Raw genomic sequence first — 19820 nt, forward strand, 5'->3', positions numbered from 1 at the left:
CAGCAATGGATGAGAGTTCCTGTTTTTTTACGTGCTTTCCAGCATTTGTAATTTTCTGTTTTTTAAATAGCAATTCTAGTGGATATGAAATGGTATCTCATAGTAGTTTTTTTGTTGTTGTTGTTATTTTTGTTATTTCCTTCCTTCAGCATATTTTGGGTTTAGTTTGCTCTTTTTTTTCTATATTCTCCAGTTGTAAGGTTAGGACTCTGATTTGAGGTCTTCTTTTTTAATGTAAACATTTAAAGCTATAAATTTCCCTCTCAGCCCTGCCATTGCCGCATCCCATAAGTTTTGGTACATTGTTTTTTCATTTTCATTTGCCTCAATTATCTTAATTTCCCTTGTGATTTCTTCTTCTACCCATTGATTAAAAGTGTTGTTTAATTTTTATATATTTTTGGATTTTCCAGTTCTTCTATTATTGATTTCTATTATGGTCAGAGAAGATATATTGCATGATATCAATATTTTTGGATTTATTGAGACTCTTTTTGAGACCTAACATATGGTCTATCATGGAAAAAGATCCATGTGCAGTAAAGAAGAAGGTGTATTCTGCAGCTGTTGTATGATTTTTTAAATATATGTCTGGTAGATCTAGTTGGTTTATAGATCTATGTGGTTATTTTTCAAGTCTTTTATTTCCTTATTGCTCTTCTGTCTGGGTGGATAGTATTACTGGAAGTGGTCTTTTGCAATCTACTACCATTAATGTAGAGCTGTCTCTCTCTCCGTTCATGTCTTTCAGTGTTTGCTTCATCTATTTTGGGGTTCTGCCATTAGGTACAAATACATTTATTATTTTATGTGTTCTTGTTGAAATGACTCTTTTATCAATAGATGGTGATCTTTTGTGTCCCAAGTAACAATTTTTCACTTAACGCTATTTTATCCGTTACATCTGGTATCTCTTTTATCCCACTTCTCATTTGGTTACTATTTGTGTGGTAAATTTTTTCCAGCATTTCATGTTCAACCTACTTGTGAACATGTACGCAAGAATATAAACAGCATTCAGTTGAGTATGCTTTCTTATCCATTCTGCCATTCTCCACTTTTTGACTATAGCGTTTAATCCATTTATGTTTAAAGTAATTACTGATTATTGTAGGTTTCTTCTGCCATTTTGCTGTTTGGTTTTTGTAAGTTTTACACCGTTTTTGCCCTCAATTTTTCTTTTAATGCCTACTCTCATATTTGATTTTTTTGTATTGTACCATTTTGAGTCCCTTCTATTTTCTTTCTGTGTATATTTTTCATATATCTCTGTGGTAACCATGGGCTTAATTTTTTTTTAAGTTTTTTTATTAATTAAAAAAATTAAACAAAACATTAAGATATCATTCCATTCTATATATACAATCAGTAATTCTTAATATCATCACATAGTTGCATATTCATCATTTCTTAGAACATTTGCATCAATTTAGAAAAAGAAATAAAAAGACAACAGAAAAAAGAAAGAAAACAATGATAGAGAAAAAAAAAGATTATACATACCATACCCCTTACCCTCGCTTTCATTTGCCACTAGCATTTCAAACTAAATTTATTTTAACATTTGTTCCCCCCTATTATTTATTTTTATTCCATATGTTCTACTCTTCTGTTGATATAGTAGCTAAAAGGAGCATCAAACACAAGGTTTTCACATTCACAGAGTCTCATTGTGAAAGCTATATCATTGTTCAATCATCATCAAGAAACATGGCTACTGGAACACAGCTCTACATTTTCAGGCAGTTCGCTCCAGCCTCTCCACTTCATCTTGAACAACAAGGTGATATCTACTTAATGCATAAGAATAACCTCCAGGATAACCTCTCAACTCTGTTTGGAATCTCTCAGCCATTGACACTTAGTCTCATTTCACTCTTCCCCCTTTGGTCGAGAAGGTTCTCTCAATCCCTTGATGTTAATTCTCAGCTCATTCTAGGGTTTTTCTCAATCCCTTGATGCTGAGTCTCAGCTCATTCCAGGATTTCTGTCCCACATTGTCAGGAAGGTCCACACCCCTGGGAGTCATGTCCCACTCAGAGAGGGGGAGGGTGGTGAGACTGCTCGTCATGTTGGCTGGAGAGAGAGGCCATATCTGAGCAACAAAAGAGGCTCTCTTGGGGGTGACTCTTAGGCCTAAATTTTAAGTAGACTTGACCTATCCTTTGTGGGGTTAAGCTTCATATGCACAAACCCCAAGACTGGGGGCTCAGCCTATAGCTTTGGTTGTCCACACTGCTTGTGAGAATATCAAGAATTCAACTTGGGGAAGTTGAATTTCTTCCCGCTCTCACCATTCCCCGAAGAGGGCTTGCAAATACTTTTCCAGTCACTGATCAAATCACTCTGGGATTCATTGGGGCATCACTCTGGACAAAACCATGGGCTTAATTTTAACATCCTAAATACATAGCAGTGATTTTTAAATCTTTAAAAATTTTTTATTAATAAAACCAATCAATATACGATATGAACATTCTTTTTTTCATCACACAGTTGTGTATTCATCATCATGATCGTTTCTTAGAACATTTGCATCAACTCGGAAAAAGAAATAAAAAGAAAACAGAAAAAGAATTCATACATACCATACCCCTTACCTCTCCCTTTCATTGATCACTAACATTTCAATCTACTAAATTTATTTTGACATTTGTTCCCCCTAATATTTATTTATTTTTAATCTGTATGTTTTACTCATCTGTCCATAAGGTAGATAAAAGAAGCGTCAGACACAAGGCTTTCACAATCATGCAGTCACATTGTGAAAACTATATCATTATACAATCATCTTCAAGAAACATGGCTACTAGATCACAGCTCTACGTTTTCAGGCAGTTCCCTCCAGCCTCTTTGTTATGCCTTAACTGAAAAGGTGGTACCTATTTAATGCATAAGAATAACCTCCAGACTTCTGGAGAAGATGGTGGCTTAGTAAGACGCGCGGGTCTTAGTTCCTCCTCCAGAAAAGCAACTAAAGAAACAGAAACAATACGAAACAGCTCCCGGAGCCACGACAGAGACCAAAAAGACAGCGTACCCCATTCTGGAACAGCTGAACGGGCAGGGAGAATCCGCTGCGGTGAGATACCCGAGGGGCACGCGTTTTCCCGGCCGGGGCGGCTGGCGACTGGGGTCCCCTCCACTCACGTGGCTCCCCGGTCTGACTGGGAACGTTGGATAGCTGGGCCCTCCCGCCACGCTTGGCGTCTCGGGCCAGCTGGGCAATTTGGACCAGCACTCCCCAAAGCCGTGGCGGCCGGCGACCCCCCTTCCACGCGCGGTTTCCCGGGCCCACTGCGAGATTCGGATTGGCAAGTTAAAGGAGCCACAGCATCTTTTACTAGTGGGCCCCACAGACAGATGAGCGCCACGAGGCCACCTACTGGGCAGGAAAAGAAAAACAGAGCCCAGAGATTTCACAGAAAAACCTTTCAACCAGCCGGGTCCTACACCCAGGGAAATTTGATCAAATGCCCAGACACCAGCAGAAAATAATGGATGACGCTCGGAAAATTGAAGATATGGCCCAGTTAAAGGAACAAACCAATAGTTCAAATGAGATACAGGAGCTGAGACAACTAATGCTGAATATACGAACAGAAATGGAAAAACTCTTCAAAAACCAGATCAATAAATTGAGGGAGGACATGAAGAAGACATGGGCTGAACAAAAAGAAGAAATAGAAAATCTGAAAAAACAAATCACAGAACTTATGGGAGTGAAGGACAAAGAAGAAAAAATGGAAAAAACAATGAATACCTACAATGGTAGATCTAAAGAGACAGAAGCTACAATTAGTGAACTGGAGGATGGAACATCTGAATTCCAAAAAGAAACAGAAACTATAGGGAAAAGAATGGAAAAACTTGAGCAGGGGATCAGGGAACTGAATGACAATATGAAGCGCACAAACATACGTGTTGTGGGTGTCCCAGAAGGAGAAGAGAAGGGAAAAGGAGGAGAAAAACTAATGGAAGAAATTATCACTGAAAATTTCCCAACTCTTATGAAAGACCTAAATTTGCAGATCCAAGAAGTGCAGCGCACCCCAAAGAGAATAGACCCAAATAGGCGTTCTCCAAGACACTTACTAGTTAGAATGTCAGAGGTCAAAGAGAAAGAGAGGATCTTGAAAGCAGCAAGAGAAAAACAATCTGTTACATACAAGGGAAACCCAATAAGACTATGTGTAGATTTCTCAGCAGAAACCATGGAAGCTAGAAGACAGTGGGATGATATATTTAAATTACTAAAAGAGAAAAACTGCCAACCAAGACTCCTATATCCAGCAAAATTGTCCTTCAAAAATGAAGGAGAAATTAAAACATTTATAGACAAAAAGTCACTGAGAGAATTTGTGACCAAGAGACCAGCTCTGCAAGAAATACTAAAGGGAGCACTAGAGTCAGATACAAAAAGACAGAAGAGAGAGGTATGGAGTAAAGTGTAGAAAGAAGGAAAGTCAGATATGATATATATAATACAAAAGCCAAAATGGTAGAGGAAAATATTATCCAAATAGTAATAACACTAAAAGTTAATGGACTGAATTTCCCAATCAAAAGACATAGAATGGCAGAATGGATTACGACCCAGCAATACCACTGCTAGGTATCTACTCAAAGGACTTAAGGGCAAAGACACAGACGGACATTTGCACACCAGTGTTTATAGCAGCGTTATTTACAATTGCAAAGAGATGGAAACAGCCAAAATGTCCATCAACAGAAGAGTGGCTAAACAAACTGTGGTATATACATACGATGGAATATTATGCAGCTTTAAGACAGGATAAACTTATGAAGCATGTAATAACATGGATGGACCTAGAGAACATTATGCTGAGTGAGTCTAGCCAAAAACTAAAAGACAAATACTGTATGGTCCCACTGATGTGAACCGACATTCGAGAATAAACTTGGAATATGTCATTGGTAACAGAGACCAGCAGGAGTTAGAAACAGGGTAAGATAATGGGTAATTGGAGCTGAAGGGATACAGACTGTGCAACAGGACTAGATACAAAAACTCAAAAATGGACAGCACAATAATACCTAAGTGTAATGTAACTATGTTGGAACACTGAATGAAGCTGCACCTGAAATATGGTTTTTTGTTTGTTTGTTTGTTTGTTTGTTTGTATCTTTTGTTTTTTTCTTTTTCCTTTTATATATATATATTTTTTTTATTAGTATTATTATTTTAATTCTCTTCTCTATATTAACATTCTGTATCTTTTTCTGCTGTTTTGCTAGTTCTTTTCCTAAATCGATGCAAATGTACTAAGAAATGATGATCATACATCTATGTGATGATACTAAGAATTACTGAGTGCATGTGTAGAATGGAATGTTTTCTAAATGTTGTGTTAATTTCTTTTCTTTTTTTTGATTAATAAGAAAAAATTAAAAAAAAAAAAAAAAAGAATAACCTCCAGGATAACCTCTTGACTCTTTTTGGAATTGCTCAGCCATTGTTACTTTATTTTGTCTCATTTCTCCCTTCCCTCTTTTGGTCGGGAAGGTTTTCTCAATCCTTTGGTGCTGAGTCTCTGTCCCACATTGCCAGGAAGGTCCACACCCCTGGGAGTCATGTCCCACGTAGAGAGGTGGAGGGCAGTGAGTTTGCTGGTAGTGTTGGCTGAGTGAGAGAGGCCACATCTGAGCAACAACAGAGGTTCTCTTGGAGGTGACTGTTAGGCCTAATTTTAAGTAGGCTTAGCCTATCTTTTGTGGGGTTAAGTTTCATATGAATAAACTCCAAGACTGGGGGCTCAGCCTATTGCTTTGATTGTCCCCACTGACATACCAATGATTTTTTATTTGACACCAATTAACTTCAACAGCATTGACGTTATTTTGCTCCAGTACCCCCAACCCCCTCATTTTTTTGTTGTACTTGTTACAAATGATATATTTATACATTGTATATCTGAAATCATAGATTTATCATTATTTTTTATGCAATTGCATTTCAGAACTTGTAGGAAGTAAAAAATGGAGTTGCATACCCAAAAATATGCCAAAAAACATACCCCCAAAAATCGTGCTAGCATTTATTTACCCATATGGATTTTTTTATTACCCATTTGATTATCCATATAAATACCTTTATTGGAGGTCTTTATATATATATAAAGAAATATGTATATATATTTTTTATGTTACTTTGATCCACTGTCTAGTGTCCTTTCATTTCAGGTTGAAGAACTCCTGTTATCTTTGCTTTTACGGCAGTTTAGTAGTACAAACTCCTTCAACTTTTCTTTATCGGGAAATGTCTGAATTTCTCCCTCTTTTTTTTTTTCCTCCCTCGCTTTTTTTTCTCCCTTATTTTTGAAAGACAGTCATTCTTACCCCATATGAAATTCTTGGTTAGCATTCGTTTTTATTATGCGTATATATTTTTAACATGCTTTCAAAACAATGAATACAAAATGTGGATGTTTTAGCATACTTTTTTTTTTATGTTATTGCTTTTATTGTTTTCAGGAAATTAAAGCAGTTGACCAAAATACTTAAACTTTAAAAACTCATCACAATTCTTTATTTCACTTTAAGTATTTTGTATACCAGTTGGCAACCGTCTCTGGTTTGTTTGTTTGTTTGTTTTCTGAAGGTGTTCTTAAGGATTATTTAAGAGAACTTCCTTCTGCTCTGATAACAAAGCAGCTTTATGAGGCTGTATTAGAGGCGATGACAAAAAATCCTTTGAAGATCTCATCAAATGGTTGTGAGAATGATCCAGGAGACTCTAAGTACACCATTGACCTGCTGGATTGTCTGTCTGATGTTGAGAAGGTAAATATAATTGGTATACATTTTTCTTGAAAGCCGCTTATGCGTTAATATTTTGCTTCAGAGCTATAAATAATTTTCTGGGTATTTGACATTTGTGGTACTCATGGATTTATTTTTATTTTACCTTCTGCCTCTTAATAAACATAAACTACTTCTTAAACTGAATATAATCTAGAAAATAATTTTTTTTCTTTCCCCTATGTGATTGTAACCTACACATGAAAATTCCCTATAAATTTTTAAAGAGTATTTATTTTTTCTTTTTAAAGTAATATATACCTATTATAAAAGCCAGAATGATATAGACAAAAAGAGTGGGAATTAACAATGATCAATATTTATTGGCAACTGTAATTGATATTTTGGAGTATTTCCTTTTAGTATTTAAGATATGGTTGTGAACCTTTTATATACAATTTTGTAACCATTTGGAGAAATTGGTTTTTAAAATACAGCATTATAAAATAAGTGTTTTAGTTGAAAAATTGTGTTGGTGTTTATGTCTTAGCCTCAAGACTTAGGCAGGCCCCTTCTCCCCACACCATTTCCTTCCTCCTTGCCTCTTCCTTTTTGCCTCCTCCCCACAATCTAAATCTTGGGACTAGCATTCTCAGGTATGCCTTCAGGAGATTTAGAATTATGGTTGGGTCTACAAAATAAGGCTTTGCCTAATTTTAGTTGTTGCCCCTTTGAACAAAAAGGAAGATCAAAGAGAAGTGGCTAGGCTTGCCCAGATGAGGCAGACTTCCTGGATTTGTTTACCACATGGGGACAGCAAGTACAAGAATGAGTGGGCAGAAATTTAAGGCCAACAGCTTTGCCCACTAATTTATTAATGGTCTGCTGAATGTCCTGGGCTCTGTCCAATTAGATTAGCATTTTTTCCTCAATTTGTTAGAGGGAGAGGAACAGCTACAAAGAGATGGGCAGATGCAGAAAGATAGGTTGAAGGGGTAGAAATATTCCCTCCTAACACTAGGTGAAATTTAAGTGCTACTTTACAGGTAAAGAAAATGAGTGTCATAGAATTCAAATTACTTATCCAAGGTTATATAGCTTGTGAATATTGTAGTCTGCCATGAATGTAGGTCTTTTTGTCCCGAAAACCCATGCTGTTAAAATCCTTTCTAAATAGGCTGCATAATATTCTATTGGATGGATTTGACATTATTTATCACTATTACCATTATGTAATGTTTAAGTTTTGAACCTATTTGTTTATATTTGTACCTAGAGATATCTATTTATTTAGGATAGAATCTCAGAAGTACAACTGCTTATTAGAAATTATTTTAAGGCTTTTAATACATATGTTCACATTGCCTTTCAAAAGGGTCATAATTATATTTTTGGCTCATCTCAGTAGACAAAAATTATCTTATCTTATGATTATTTCTTTGTTTTTCATTAAGATTGATTCTAATTTATTTAATTGGTTGTATGTTTGTGTATGTGTGTATGTCAGTTATAACATGCAGATAATAGCCTTAGGGTGTTAAGGTATGTGGAGGCCTACTTGTATTAGGAAATGTATAGTGAATGAAAGATAGGAACAAATATTTATTATTTACATTGTTTTATAGTTCACATATTTCACTTTCTTTGATTTCAAAATACCTGTTACTGTCTTCTCTAGCTTTCATTCTCTTTTCAACCCCTCCCTTGATGGCCAAACATTGAAAGAATGTTACCGTAAATAAAATACTCATTAGGACTCAACCCATTGTACTATGGCTGCCTGTCTCATCTCCCTGAAGTTGTTCTTGCCAAGATTATGATGACCTTAGAATCACCAAACCTAGTTGTTATTTTTGACACCAGAAATAATAGATCATTTTGATTTCTTCTTTATTTGTATGATTTTAATGTCACAGTTCTTGACATTCATTTCTTGAATACAATTATGATTAAGAAATTACACATTTATTTAATGATTAATCATATGACACTACTTCAAAAAAACAAAAACATTCCTTCTCATAACTGCTGGAACCTAAATAAAATACTACTAACCATTCTACCTCTTGAGTCAAATCCATTATTAGTTTCTAATTTAAATTTTTTCTTTCATTTCGACAACCCTGTTGAAATTGACAAGCTATCTACCTATATTTTCGGTTTTGAATTGTTTCTTTGAGTTCCCCCTATAAACTATGTTAAGTGAAATTAAACTTAATTTAATTTAGGCAACCTTAAAGATGTTGTTGGATCATTTGAAATTGGTAACTTCTTATCATGAAGTGAATAAGATGACCTGCCAGAATTTGGCCGTGTGCTTTGGACCAGTATTATTAAGTCAGAGACAAGAAACTTCCACTCATAACAACAGAGTCTTTACTGATTCAGAAGAACTTGCAAGTGCTTTGGATTTTAAAAAACATATAGAAGTTCTTCATTACTTACTCCAACTCTGGCCAGGTAATGAATCTATGGAAATATTTTTCTGTTTCAATGGTAAGATTTTTGGATTAGCTTATTATTGAATATGCACATGTAATTGAAGAAATTATTTTCTAGATTTTGCTTTTTCAAATAGATATGAATTGATATCTGTATTTTAGATTTCTTCATTTAAATTTTCTGCCTTTGCTAATATCATTATGATAACATAAAGAGAAATGTCCATTATAATGAACATTTATGATAACATAAAGATAAATTACACATTTAGTATTCATTCCAATCTGGATTTGAGTTCTGGTTGTGCCACTTATTAGCAATCTAACATTGGACAAGTTAATCGTAACATCATAGAGAACTTGGTATCATCTTTTCTCATATGAATTTAATAATATATTTATAGAATTTATGTGAGTATTAAATGAAAAATTATATATATATATATATATATAAGGTGCTCAGTACAGCTCTTGGTATATAGTAGACATTTAGTAATTATTCTTTTCTTTACTGTTCTCATTTTTAGTTCAGCCTCAATGAAGCAGAATTCATTTTCTCCTTAAATCAGTTCTTACTGACATCTTTACTATATTCATGTTCATTTTTCAGATGATCCAAGCTTGAACTGACAATTAGCTTTGTTTTTTCCTTTTTTTATCCATGTCTTATTCTAACTTATAACCAAAGGCTATGATAGTTATTTTCCTAAAATATCCTACAAAAGTTTAGAACCAAAAGGAATATGTATATAATTAGTTTTTCTATAAAGGAGTCTGCATTTAAGTTCCAAAACTTTTTATCCTCTGGTAATCCCTTCTCCCTTCCCCCAGTACTGCCTAGCATCAAGTGTGAGGGTACTTAGATGCATAGCGTGGAGCATGGTAGTAAAAGTACTTGGGCCCTAGATTAGACCAGGATTCAGAACCTGACAGCGCCACCAGCCAGCGGCAGTGAGGCCTCAGACTCATACCTTAACTTGGGTTAAAGAACTGTTACAAAGATTGAGATAAAACATCTAAGGCCGTGAGCAAAGTGTTTAGCGCAAAGGAAGCCCTCAGTAAATGTTGTTGTTGCTCTTGTATTATATGAGAAGGATATCCCAAGTACAAAAGAAATCTTGATTTAGTTTTTAAAAATAAATTGACTTAGTTTTTAAAAGCAAAATTAAAATTAAGCTAATAGAGTTTCCAACTTTTAAATTTGGAAAGTTAATATTTTTATGGTGTTTTAAACACAAGATTTTAAATTTCTGATTTATTTTTTAACTGAATTAGAAAGTATTTATTAATTATTTTAAAATCCTGAAATAAGATTCTCTGGGTACTTGGCTCATTTCTATGTGTGGCATCCAACGTTAGGAATCCTATGTGTGATTTCTAGCATTTTCTAGAACTGCTTTAATTCTTTTTTTTTTATATTTTGATAAATTTTTATTGCATTTAAACATTTAATCTTCCCTATTGCCTTTTCCTGTTTAATTTCACACTGAATTCATACTTGTAATGCCTCCCTCCCTTCAACCAACTAGAGTTGGCCAATGTCACTTTCCACAAGAATGGCTCTTTCAGTTTTCTGTTGCTGGCATAATAGATTTAGACAACATTCATTGATTATTTTATAATCTCTGCTTCAGAAGTCCAGGTATAGTGTGGCTTGGATAGATTCTCTGCTAGGGCTCTCACAAGGCTGAAATTAAGTTGTTGGGTGGGCTGTGCTCCTTTCTGGAAACTCTGGGGATAAATCCACTTCCAAGCTCATCCTCCCTGTTGGCTGAACTCAGATCCTTGCAGTTGTAGAACAGAGGTCCTCATTTCCCTGATGGTTGTCAGTGGAAGGCTCCTCTTTGCTGCTAAAAGTTGCCCCCATTCTTTCTCATACTTTCCACGTACCTCCCCCACATCTTCTTCAGTAATGACCAGTCAAATCTCTTTTTCATTTTAAAGCTGTCTGACTTTTTTTCTGCTCCTTAGCTCTGACCTAGAATTGCTTTAATTCTAATAAACTTCATGGGTTTGGGAGATGATCCATTTCATCATTATAATTACAAATGAAAACTTGCTTCCCTAGATACAATGTTAAATTTACTATCAGTATCTGAGTTCTTGGTCAGTAATTCTGTATCAGAGGATAATGTTTATTATCTTGCAATAGCTACCTTAGTTATGTGTTTGGGAGCAAAAACTCAATTTTTATCCTGTTAGTAGAAAAAGAAGATTCAGATTTCATATTCATTGTACTTAATGACAACCTTAAACAATGTCCTATAGTACCACAACTCACTCCAAAGATTTTTGTTGTTGTTTTTGGCAGAAAATAGAAATAAATATGTCTATAGTTAGAAATAACTACCCCATTTCCATAACCTGTTATATTTCTTTAGTTGTAGTACCTCAGACCAAGAACAGAACAGGGCAGAAGGATGATGGTAAACAACAGTTACTTTTATCCTCTAACCTACCTGCTATTGGATTCAAGAAGAGGCAAAAATCAAGTAAATGTTACTAGGCCTGAGAAAATTGATAGAGACCTAAGGATGTGATGAGAAGTGGGCTGTAGCATATTAACTTGGTGAATGGCAGTCTCCATGCAGTTAATAGCAAGTCTTTGACTCTCTTTGTTTACATATCTTTCTTATTTTTCTTTTTGGAAATTTTCCCTCTCCAGAGATAAAAAGAGAAGGGTTCCTCACCCAACCCCTTCCTTTTTACTCTGTTAACTTTTTTGTGTGTGTTGTTTTTGTTTTTTAATTTTGTGCAAAATTATTATTTGCTCTGAGCTTTTAATTTGAAAAATCTTGTCTTCAAAGTGATTAATTAGAACCCTAGCACCAGCAAGTATAAAAATCATTTTGCCAAGAGTTTTTCAGTTTGTTTTCTGCCAAGCCTTAGGGTTCTTTGGAAGCAACTTTGGAGTCAGTTGACAAGGGGTTGGTGAACAAAGTGGAAACAACCCCCCACCTTTTTTTTAACTAGAACAATTTTTGTTTTCATCTATTTTGTATGTAAGGTTTTCACAAAAATTTTGCTTTTTAAGATGGATTTGCTGTTTTAAAAATGTTCAAAATTTGTGATAGGCCGCCCTTTCACTTTACAGACATAGAGGGAATATGATTCCTAGTACAGCTGTTTGCTGTATCACATTTTCCGTGATGAATAGATTTGGGATGGGTTTTTTTGAAAAGCTATTTTTTCTCTAAATCTTTTTGTTTTTCTCACTCAGTTGTAAGCATGATGTGGGCAGGGATTGTATTTTGCTCATCCCATGTTCCCTTTTTAGCCGCGTACTTGACACTAACTAGGCACTTAATATATTCTGTTAAATAAGATAAATACACTATAAAAGGCTAATAAACTGGTGATGGAAAACATCAATCTATTGGTAGAAAACAAGATGAGGAAAAATTATGTTTCTTAGTACTTGTCATTAAGTTTTGAAATTTTTCCATCAACATTATAAATTACATTTTTTCCCCCATTTGTTGAAGGTCAACAGTGTTATTAAAACTAGATATTTTCTTTTGGGGTTAAAATTAGCCATTTTCTCTGCTTATGTAATAGAATACTATTCCATTATCAGCAGTTAAAAAGTCAGTGCAGTTGATTTTTCAGAAACTGAAAATTTAATGTAAAAGAAGTAAAATATCAATTTAACTGGATTTTATAAATATTTTCCAAGAAAATATACAAAAAATAATGTTTGAATAGGATCTTGGTCAAACAGCTTGAGGCAACTGGCAGCAAAATGAATCTAGATTCTTACAAGTGAATGTCAGAAAATGTAGAAACAATGACAATCTTAGAACACAGTCAAAAGATGTATGGTTGTATCATAGATCAGATGAGCTGAAGGTTAGCAGAGTTCTGTAATTGGTTGGTGAAAACAACAGGCCTGACAGCTTAGAACTAAGAACAGGAAGAGCATGCAGAATGAAGGAGACCTAATAGAGATAAGCAGCCAGAGGGGAAAATGGAATATGAATAATTAAATAGTGGAAAATTTAGATATCCATTTCCTAATTGCATTAGGTAATGACCTGGGACATTCTATATTAATACTGACATCAAAGATCAATTTAAAGTAAATATCAGACCATTATTTTCTGAAAATTTTAGTATAAGATCTTTTAGCTATCAGTATTGGTATATTATAACCCTGATAATGTTGCAGATAAAAATGTAAAAACATAAATATACAGTTTTCAAACGTTTTAATAAAAGCTAAGTAGAAATAATGTGGTCTCTGAAAAATGTTATTAATATTACACTGTGAGTCTGGAAAACTAGAACCATAAACATATTTGTATAGTGTTTTAATTTCCGTTAATTTTGTACAACAGCAAACATGTATTCATTGTGCGTTGGAGAGAATAAGTTGGTGTGTTATCATTGATTCATATTCCCTTTATGTTAATGAAGGGTAATGAAGGGGCATAGAAATGGAGAGGTACTTATTAAAGAGGAACTTATTTGTTTATTAATAAAAAAACAAAGATAAGGGAATCTTTAATAACTGTGTCTCTGCATTTTAAATTAAGCTTTGTTTTATATACAGAAGAGCCCTAGACATGTGCTTTGTTCAGTATACATTAAAGAGCATCCAACAAAACCTTGTTTATTAGAAGGCAAAGTGTGGCTCTATGATAATGTTCCATATGGCCTGCACAATACATAGCTTCAGAAGAAATTAGTCTTTTTTTTTTTTAAGACATTTTTATTGAGAAATCTTCACACACATATAGTCCAAACATATTATACACTCAGTGGCTCACAATATCATCACAGAGTTGTATATTCATCACCATGGTCAGTTTTAGAACATTTGCATCACTCCAGAAAAAGAATAAGAAAAAACTCATACATCTCTTACCCCTTGCCCCAGCCTCTCATTGACCACTAGTAGTTCAATCTACCCAATCTTTTACCCTTTATCCTTCTCTCCTATTTATTTAATTTTTATCCTTATTTATTTTACTCATCTGTCCATACTTGGAAAACGGCATCAGACACAAGGTTTTCACAATCACAGTCACATTGTAAAAGCTATATAGTTATGCAGTCATCTTCAAGAGTCAAGGTTACTAGAGCACAGTTCAGCAGTTTCAGGTTCTTCCTTCTAGCCACTCCAGTATACCATAAAGTAAAAAGAGAAATGCATAAGAATAACTTCTTGACTGTGTTTGATATCTCTCAGCAACTGAGACTTTATTTTGTCCCATTTCTCTTTCCCCTTTTGCTCAAGGCTTTCTTATTCCCATGATGACAAGTTCTAGCTAATCCCTGGGATTTAGGTCCCATGTTTTCAGGGAGCTTTACACCCCTGGGAATCATGTCCCACATAGTGAGGAGGACAGTGAGTTCACCTGCTGAGTTGGCTTAGAGAGAGAGGTCACGTCTGAGCAACAAAAGAGGTTCTCTGGGGGCGACTTAGGCATAATTATCAGTAGAATTACCTTCTCATTCGCAGGAATAAGCTTCACAGGGGTGAGTCTCAAGTTTGAGGGCTCAGCCTATTAAATGAGATGCCTCACTACTCCACTACTTGTGAGAAGATCAGGAATTCCCCAGATGGGGAAGTTCAATATTTCCTCCTTTCTCCCCAGTCCTCAAAGTGGACCTGGCAAATACTCTTTTATTCTCTGCCCAGATTACTTTGGAATATACTGGGGCATCACACTAACCTGTACAAACCAACAAGATCTCATGTCTTATTCAAGATTCCATGTACTTCTGGTGTCCAAGTAAACTGACCATACAAGTTAAATTAGGTAATATGCTGCCCAAAATATAAATTTTGCACCAAATAAACCTTTCTCCTTTTGGTCTCACACAGAAGTTGAAGTTTGAAAATATAGGCCATATCATTCTTTACCCAGTATTCTAATTTACCTTAGTCCTATTCAGATCAGCTTCATTCATATCAGAAGAAATTAATCTAAGTATGAGGAAAATGTTATTTCCTTATTAAATACTTAACTAGAATGGGAAAATAAAATATTTGTGCTATTTTCAGGCAATAAATGAAGACTATTAGTAAGTAATGCTGTATAATCAAACTCAGGTAACAAATGGTCAAGTCTAGTATTTATGTATTTTATTACAGTGAAATTTGGGCTGCTTGGTTAAGTAAATTTATGGCACTGCTCCTGTTAATAGAATTGCAAAAAAAACAAGAACTCTGGGAGTAGTCATTTGATATGCATTCACCTCATTTAGATGTTTGTGAAGGACCGTTTAATTTTGTTTGTACACCAACATGCCTTGCCTGCTTTTTGCTGTAGCTTTTAATTTAGAAGAAGCTGTCAGCTTAGCTACTGTTTGAATTATTGCTAGATGATAATTAACTTGCATAGAAAGTTAGTCAACATTTGAAGTTTGATTTCTTTGGGGATATTATGATAGAGCATGAATCAGCACCACTAAAAATTGTACAAGCTTCTATCTCTAATCTTGAGTATGTCTGGTAATAGAAAAAATAATTATGGAATGCTTTCTTTTTATAGTGTGCATGTTTTAATGCATGTTTGTAGTTGATTATTAAATGGCTTATCTTTATCTCTGTTTTTTTAAGGCCAGCTGGATTACTGTCACTAAAGTAAATTTATTGTTTCTTTCTAGTGAAACATTTAACTGTCAAAGAATCAACAGACAATTTGTTCCCAGAGCAGAAATCTTCCCAGAATTATTTGAGGAGGAAGAAAGAACGGCCATACGTATTAAATTTGAGTGATACTGAGACATCAGGAGTACTTAGGCCAAGGCAAACCAGATTAGACAGCCCACTTAGCAATCGTTATGCAGGTGACTGGAGCAGCTGTGGAGAAAGCTACTTTTTAAATACAAAAGAAAATGTAAATGATGTAGATTATGATGATGTCCCTTCAAAAGATAGAGAAAATGGAGAAGATTATAGCCAAATGGATGGACCAGATATAATGATTGAACAGCCAATCTCCAAGACTAAAGAGTGCACATTTCAGACATATTTGACAATGCAGACAATTGAGTCTACAGCGGATCGAAAAGTCAATCTCAAAGACCTACAAGAAAGTATTGATACTTTGATTGGAAATCTGGAACGTGAGCTCAACAAAAATAAGCTTAATATTAGTGTTTGAGATTGAGGGGTTTTATTTTTAGTTTTTTCATTATGTCTTAAAGTTTCAAATCAATCTTTCTCACTTTCTTATTCCTTCCACAGTGATATTTTCATTTATTTACTCTTGAAACCTTCAGTTAATTTCTAATAAGTTCATATGATATATTACAAACTATTCATCAGTCTAATTTTTATTTATCCCATTAGAAATTTTTTCTGGGGATACAGATAACTTGGATTCCTTCTGGATATTTTAATAAATCTTGCCAGTTGTATGGATGCAACTTTTAAATGCACTTATAAGATTCAGATAATTTTTTAGCCCCTCAAGATTTTTGTATTTTATAGGAACTGCTCTTCTGTAGCTGAGAGAGATGTTCCTTTTAGAGAAACATCATAACTTCTTAGTCAGATTTGCAGCACGAATCAATGTATACTATAACATCATTTAGTCACATTTCATGTGCAGTGCAAGTGAGGCTATAAAAACCCTTTTATAAATAAACGTAAAATTATACAAATATTAATGTATTTTGTATTAACATTCAGTAATTATTTAAGTTCATAAAAAATTAAATATTTTTATAATCCTGAAAATATGTATATATTTAGAAGTGCTTATATGTTTAGGTATTAGAATGGGGAGAGGTAACTGTATAAACACATATATCTTTGAAATATATGTCACAAAGCCAAAATATTAGCTTAAATATATCTTTTTCAGGGAAAGAACATTTAAGTTAAAGGAGGATCTATATAGAAAAACTTGAGCAAAAAAATAAATTATTACTCTAGAAGCATCTGAATGGAAATAATGGAAAATCTCAATATCCCCCATGAAGTCTTATCTTTTATGTTAAAATCCCCTACCTAAATTCGTAAGGGATTTAATACCCAGATTTCTGCAAAGATGACTTCAATTTTAAAACAAGAATCATCTTCATTATTCTGTGCATTTTTATATTCTGCTTTGTTTTAAAAATTTATTTGCAGTGGTACCTTTATAACATTGACTTTACTGCCATTTGTTTCTAAAGAAATCTTGCCAGTACACCATATTATTGATTTTTAAAAATTAATTTATTTTGGCTAAGTATATCTAGAAAGTAGTCATTATAGCAATCACCACAGTGGAAATGTATGTGTAGAAAGCTTTTAAAAATTAAATTGGAATGTATTTTTTTAACTTTTATACCTATGAATTGTGTACTCTAAAAATTATAAATGAAATTTGAATTACCAACTTAAAGGTGTAGCAGCCATTAAAAAACTTACTTCTTGGTGTTTTTCTAAATATTAAGTTATTTAACTATTCTATACAATATGCACTCATAAACAGAATGCCTTTTTATTTTTAAATTTGAACACCCAAGTGTTTAAAAACAGATGAATAACTTTTTTATAAGAAATTTTTCTTTTTTAAAGCTTTGTGTATACTGATTCAAAATACCAAAAGAATATGTGACAGATATATGTATTGAGTGAACACTCAAAGAAATGTATTTTTAAATGTTTTATAAGACTTGTCTCAGTTTTCTTCATTTTGTTTGCTATATCAGGTATATTGTATAAGTTGAATAAGTTCCAGAAATGTAAAAATTTTATTAAAATATTATAACCTTGTTGTCATGCTATTAATTATCATACTGATTTTAAAGATCACTTATTTTAATATTATTCTTTTAAACAATGGTGTTAAAGTATTATCCATATGTAATAACATTTATCTGTTAAAGATTGAATTTTCCAGAATCTGAAATATTTTTAAGGACCACACTTATTTTGTTAAATTATTTTGAATAGGAATAGCTTTAAAGATAATCTGTCAACTTAAATAGAGAATTCTAAACATTTTTTATTGTCTAAATCACCACATCATTAAGACTGAACCTATTTTATTGACTCTCTTGTAGTCAGTAGTTCTGATTAATTTGAATGCCTTTATTTGGCCTTTTTTTTCTTTTTTAATGCAATTTTATTAAGATATATTCACACACCATACAGTCCATCCAGAGAATGCAGTCAGTGACTCATAGTATCATCACAGAGTGTGCATCACCACAATCAAGTTTAGAACAGTTTCATTCCTTTATTTACTTGGCCTTTTCAAAAAAATTTTGTGTTTTTTAATACCTGCTTTCTACAATTTAGTAGAATCTTACAACATTGTTAGACTACCTACTGTGATTCCCTTCTGAGCTTGCCAGCACTAATATTTTTTAGGATGAAAAACAGTTTTAATTCATGTAACTGAATAACAATTTTAAATAATTCAGATGGATAGAAAATAATAAGTAAAAGTACCCCTCCCTGTCATCCACTCCAACCCCGCGTCTTAGAGGTAACTTTTGCTACCTCCGTTACTTTCATAAATTTATTCCTGCTGTTTTTTGCTTTGTCATTTAAGCAGTATCTGTGCACTGTCCATTCTAAATGATAAGCAGTTCATCTCTTCTTTTTTGCCCAATTTTTGTTAGTTATATTTGTTTCCCTTATAACTTTATAACCTTTGCCTCTTGACCCATCAATTTTTAACAGCATGTCTTGACCTGCTGTCATTGAGGAAATGATTGAACCTATACGTCCCTTTCAATCATCACTGCCCTTTACCTCTTAACTTCTGTATGCTATGCCATTATTTTAAGTAGTCAACATTTATAAATGTGTATTATTTGAGAAAACTATAATTGACTTATGTTTTTCTTTTATATATTGATTCTCAAAAAAAAATTGTCATGTTAGATTATGCAACATTATTCACAGGTAAACCAGGTAATTTAAAACTCCTTCTAAATATCCAGTCTTCTGTCTAATTCTATGGTGATTTAAGCAAAATGTTCAAGCATAAAGGTCAAATTGATTCTTGTATGGCCATCAAATTCTCAAAATCATGCTTTGTGTTATTTGCTTCATAATTGGATCATGGATTTTTTTTTTTCCTGCAGCATGTAATTGCTTTTTTTTTGGCCAGAAGAAAAATATTTTCTTCACTATAACTCTATAACCCTGAGATCATCTTAAGTTTCTCTTAATTATACTACTGAATTACCAAATTTGTTCACTGCTTCCAGCTCTCATCCTAAGAGACCTGAAGTATATCCTTATCTTTGTTGTTTCTTTGACAGAATAAAAATATCTTCTTCACTATAATCCTCATGTCATTTTTAGCTTCTTAACCAAATTTATCAAATTCAGGCAAAGTGATTTTAGCTATCACCCTGGGATGTATTTCCGTTGAACTGTGTTCCACTTTTTCTCGGATCCCATTTTTTTCTTGCATTTGTACGTTTGTTTGCTGAAGTTTAGGCTGGTTTTTGTTTTTCAGAAAGTTTGCATAGAGTCTTGCTTATCTAATGAGGCCCTTATTTTGCCTCCACACTCCATTTTCATTGGCTCTGCAGTACTAGGTTCGAAGTCACTTTCCTTTAGAACTTTGAAGGCATTCCTTTATCTTTAAACATCTCCTTTTGCCATAATCCAGGAAAAAAGATGTAGGTTGTATTAGTTAGAGTTCTCTAGAG

General features: G+C 33.7%; 1 protein-coding gene across 1 annotated transcript in view; it reads left to right on the forward strand.

Moving 5' to 3' along the window:
* Positions 1-19446, forward strand: part of SYDE2 (synapse defective Rho GTPase homolog 2) — a 42137-nt gene extending 22691 nt beyond the window's left edge. Inside the window, exons 5-7 of the mRNA XM_077120417.1 lie at positions 6623-6804; positions 8991-9222; positions 15819-19446. Coding sequence (XP_076976532.1) covers positions 6623-6804; positions 8991-9222; positions 15819-16318 — 914 coding nt within the window. The 3' untranslated portion in view covers positions 16319-19446. The remainder of the gene's footprint in view (positions 1-6622; positions 6805-8990; positions 9223-15818) is intronic.
* The last annotated feature ends 374 nt before the right edge of the window (positions 19447-19820 follow it).

The sequence above is a fragment of the Tamandua tetradactyla genome, chromosome 11 (genome assembly GCF_023851605.1).
Source record: "Tamandua tetradactyla isolate mTamTet1 chromosome 11, mTamTet1.pri, whole genome shotgun sequence".
NCBI lineage: Eukaryota > Metazoa > Chordata > Mammalia > Pilosa > Myrmecophagidae > Tamandua > Tamandua tetradactyla.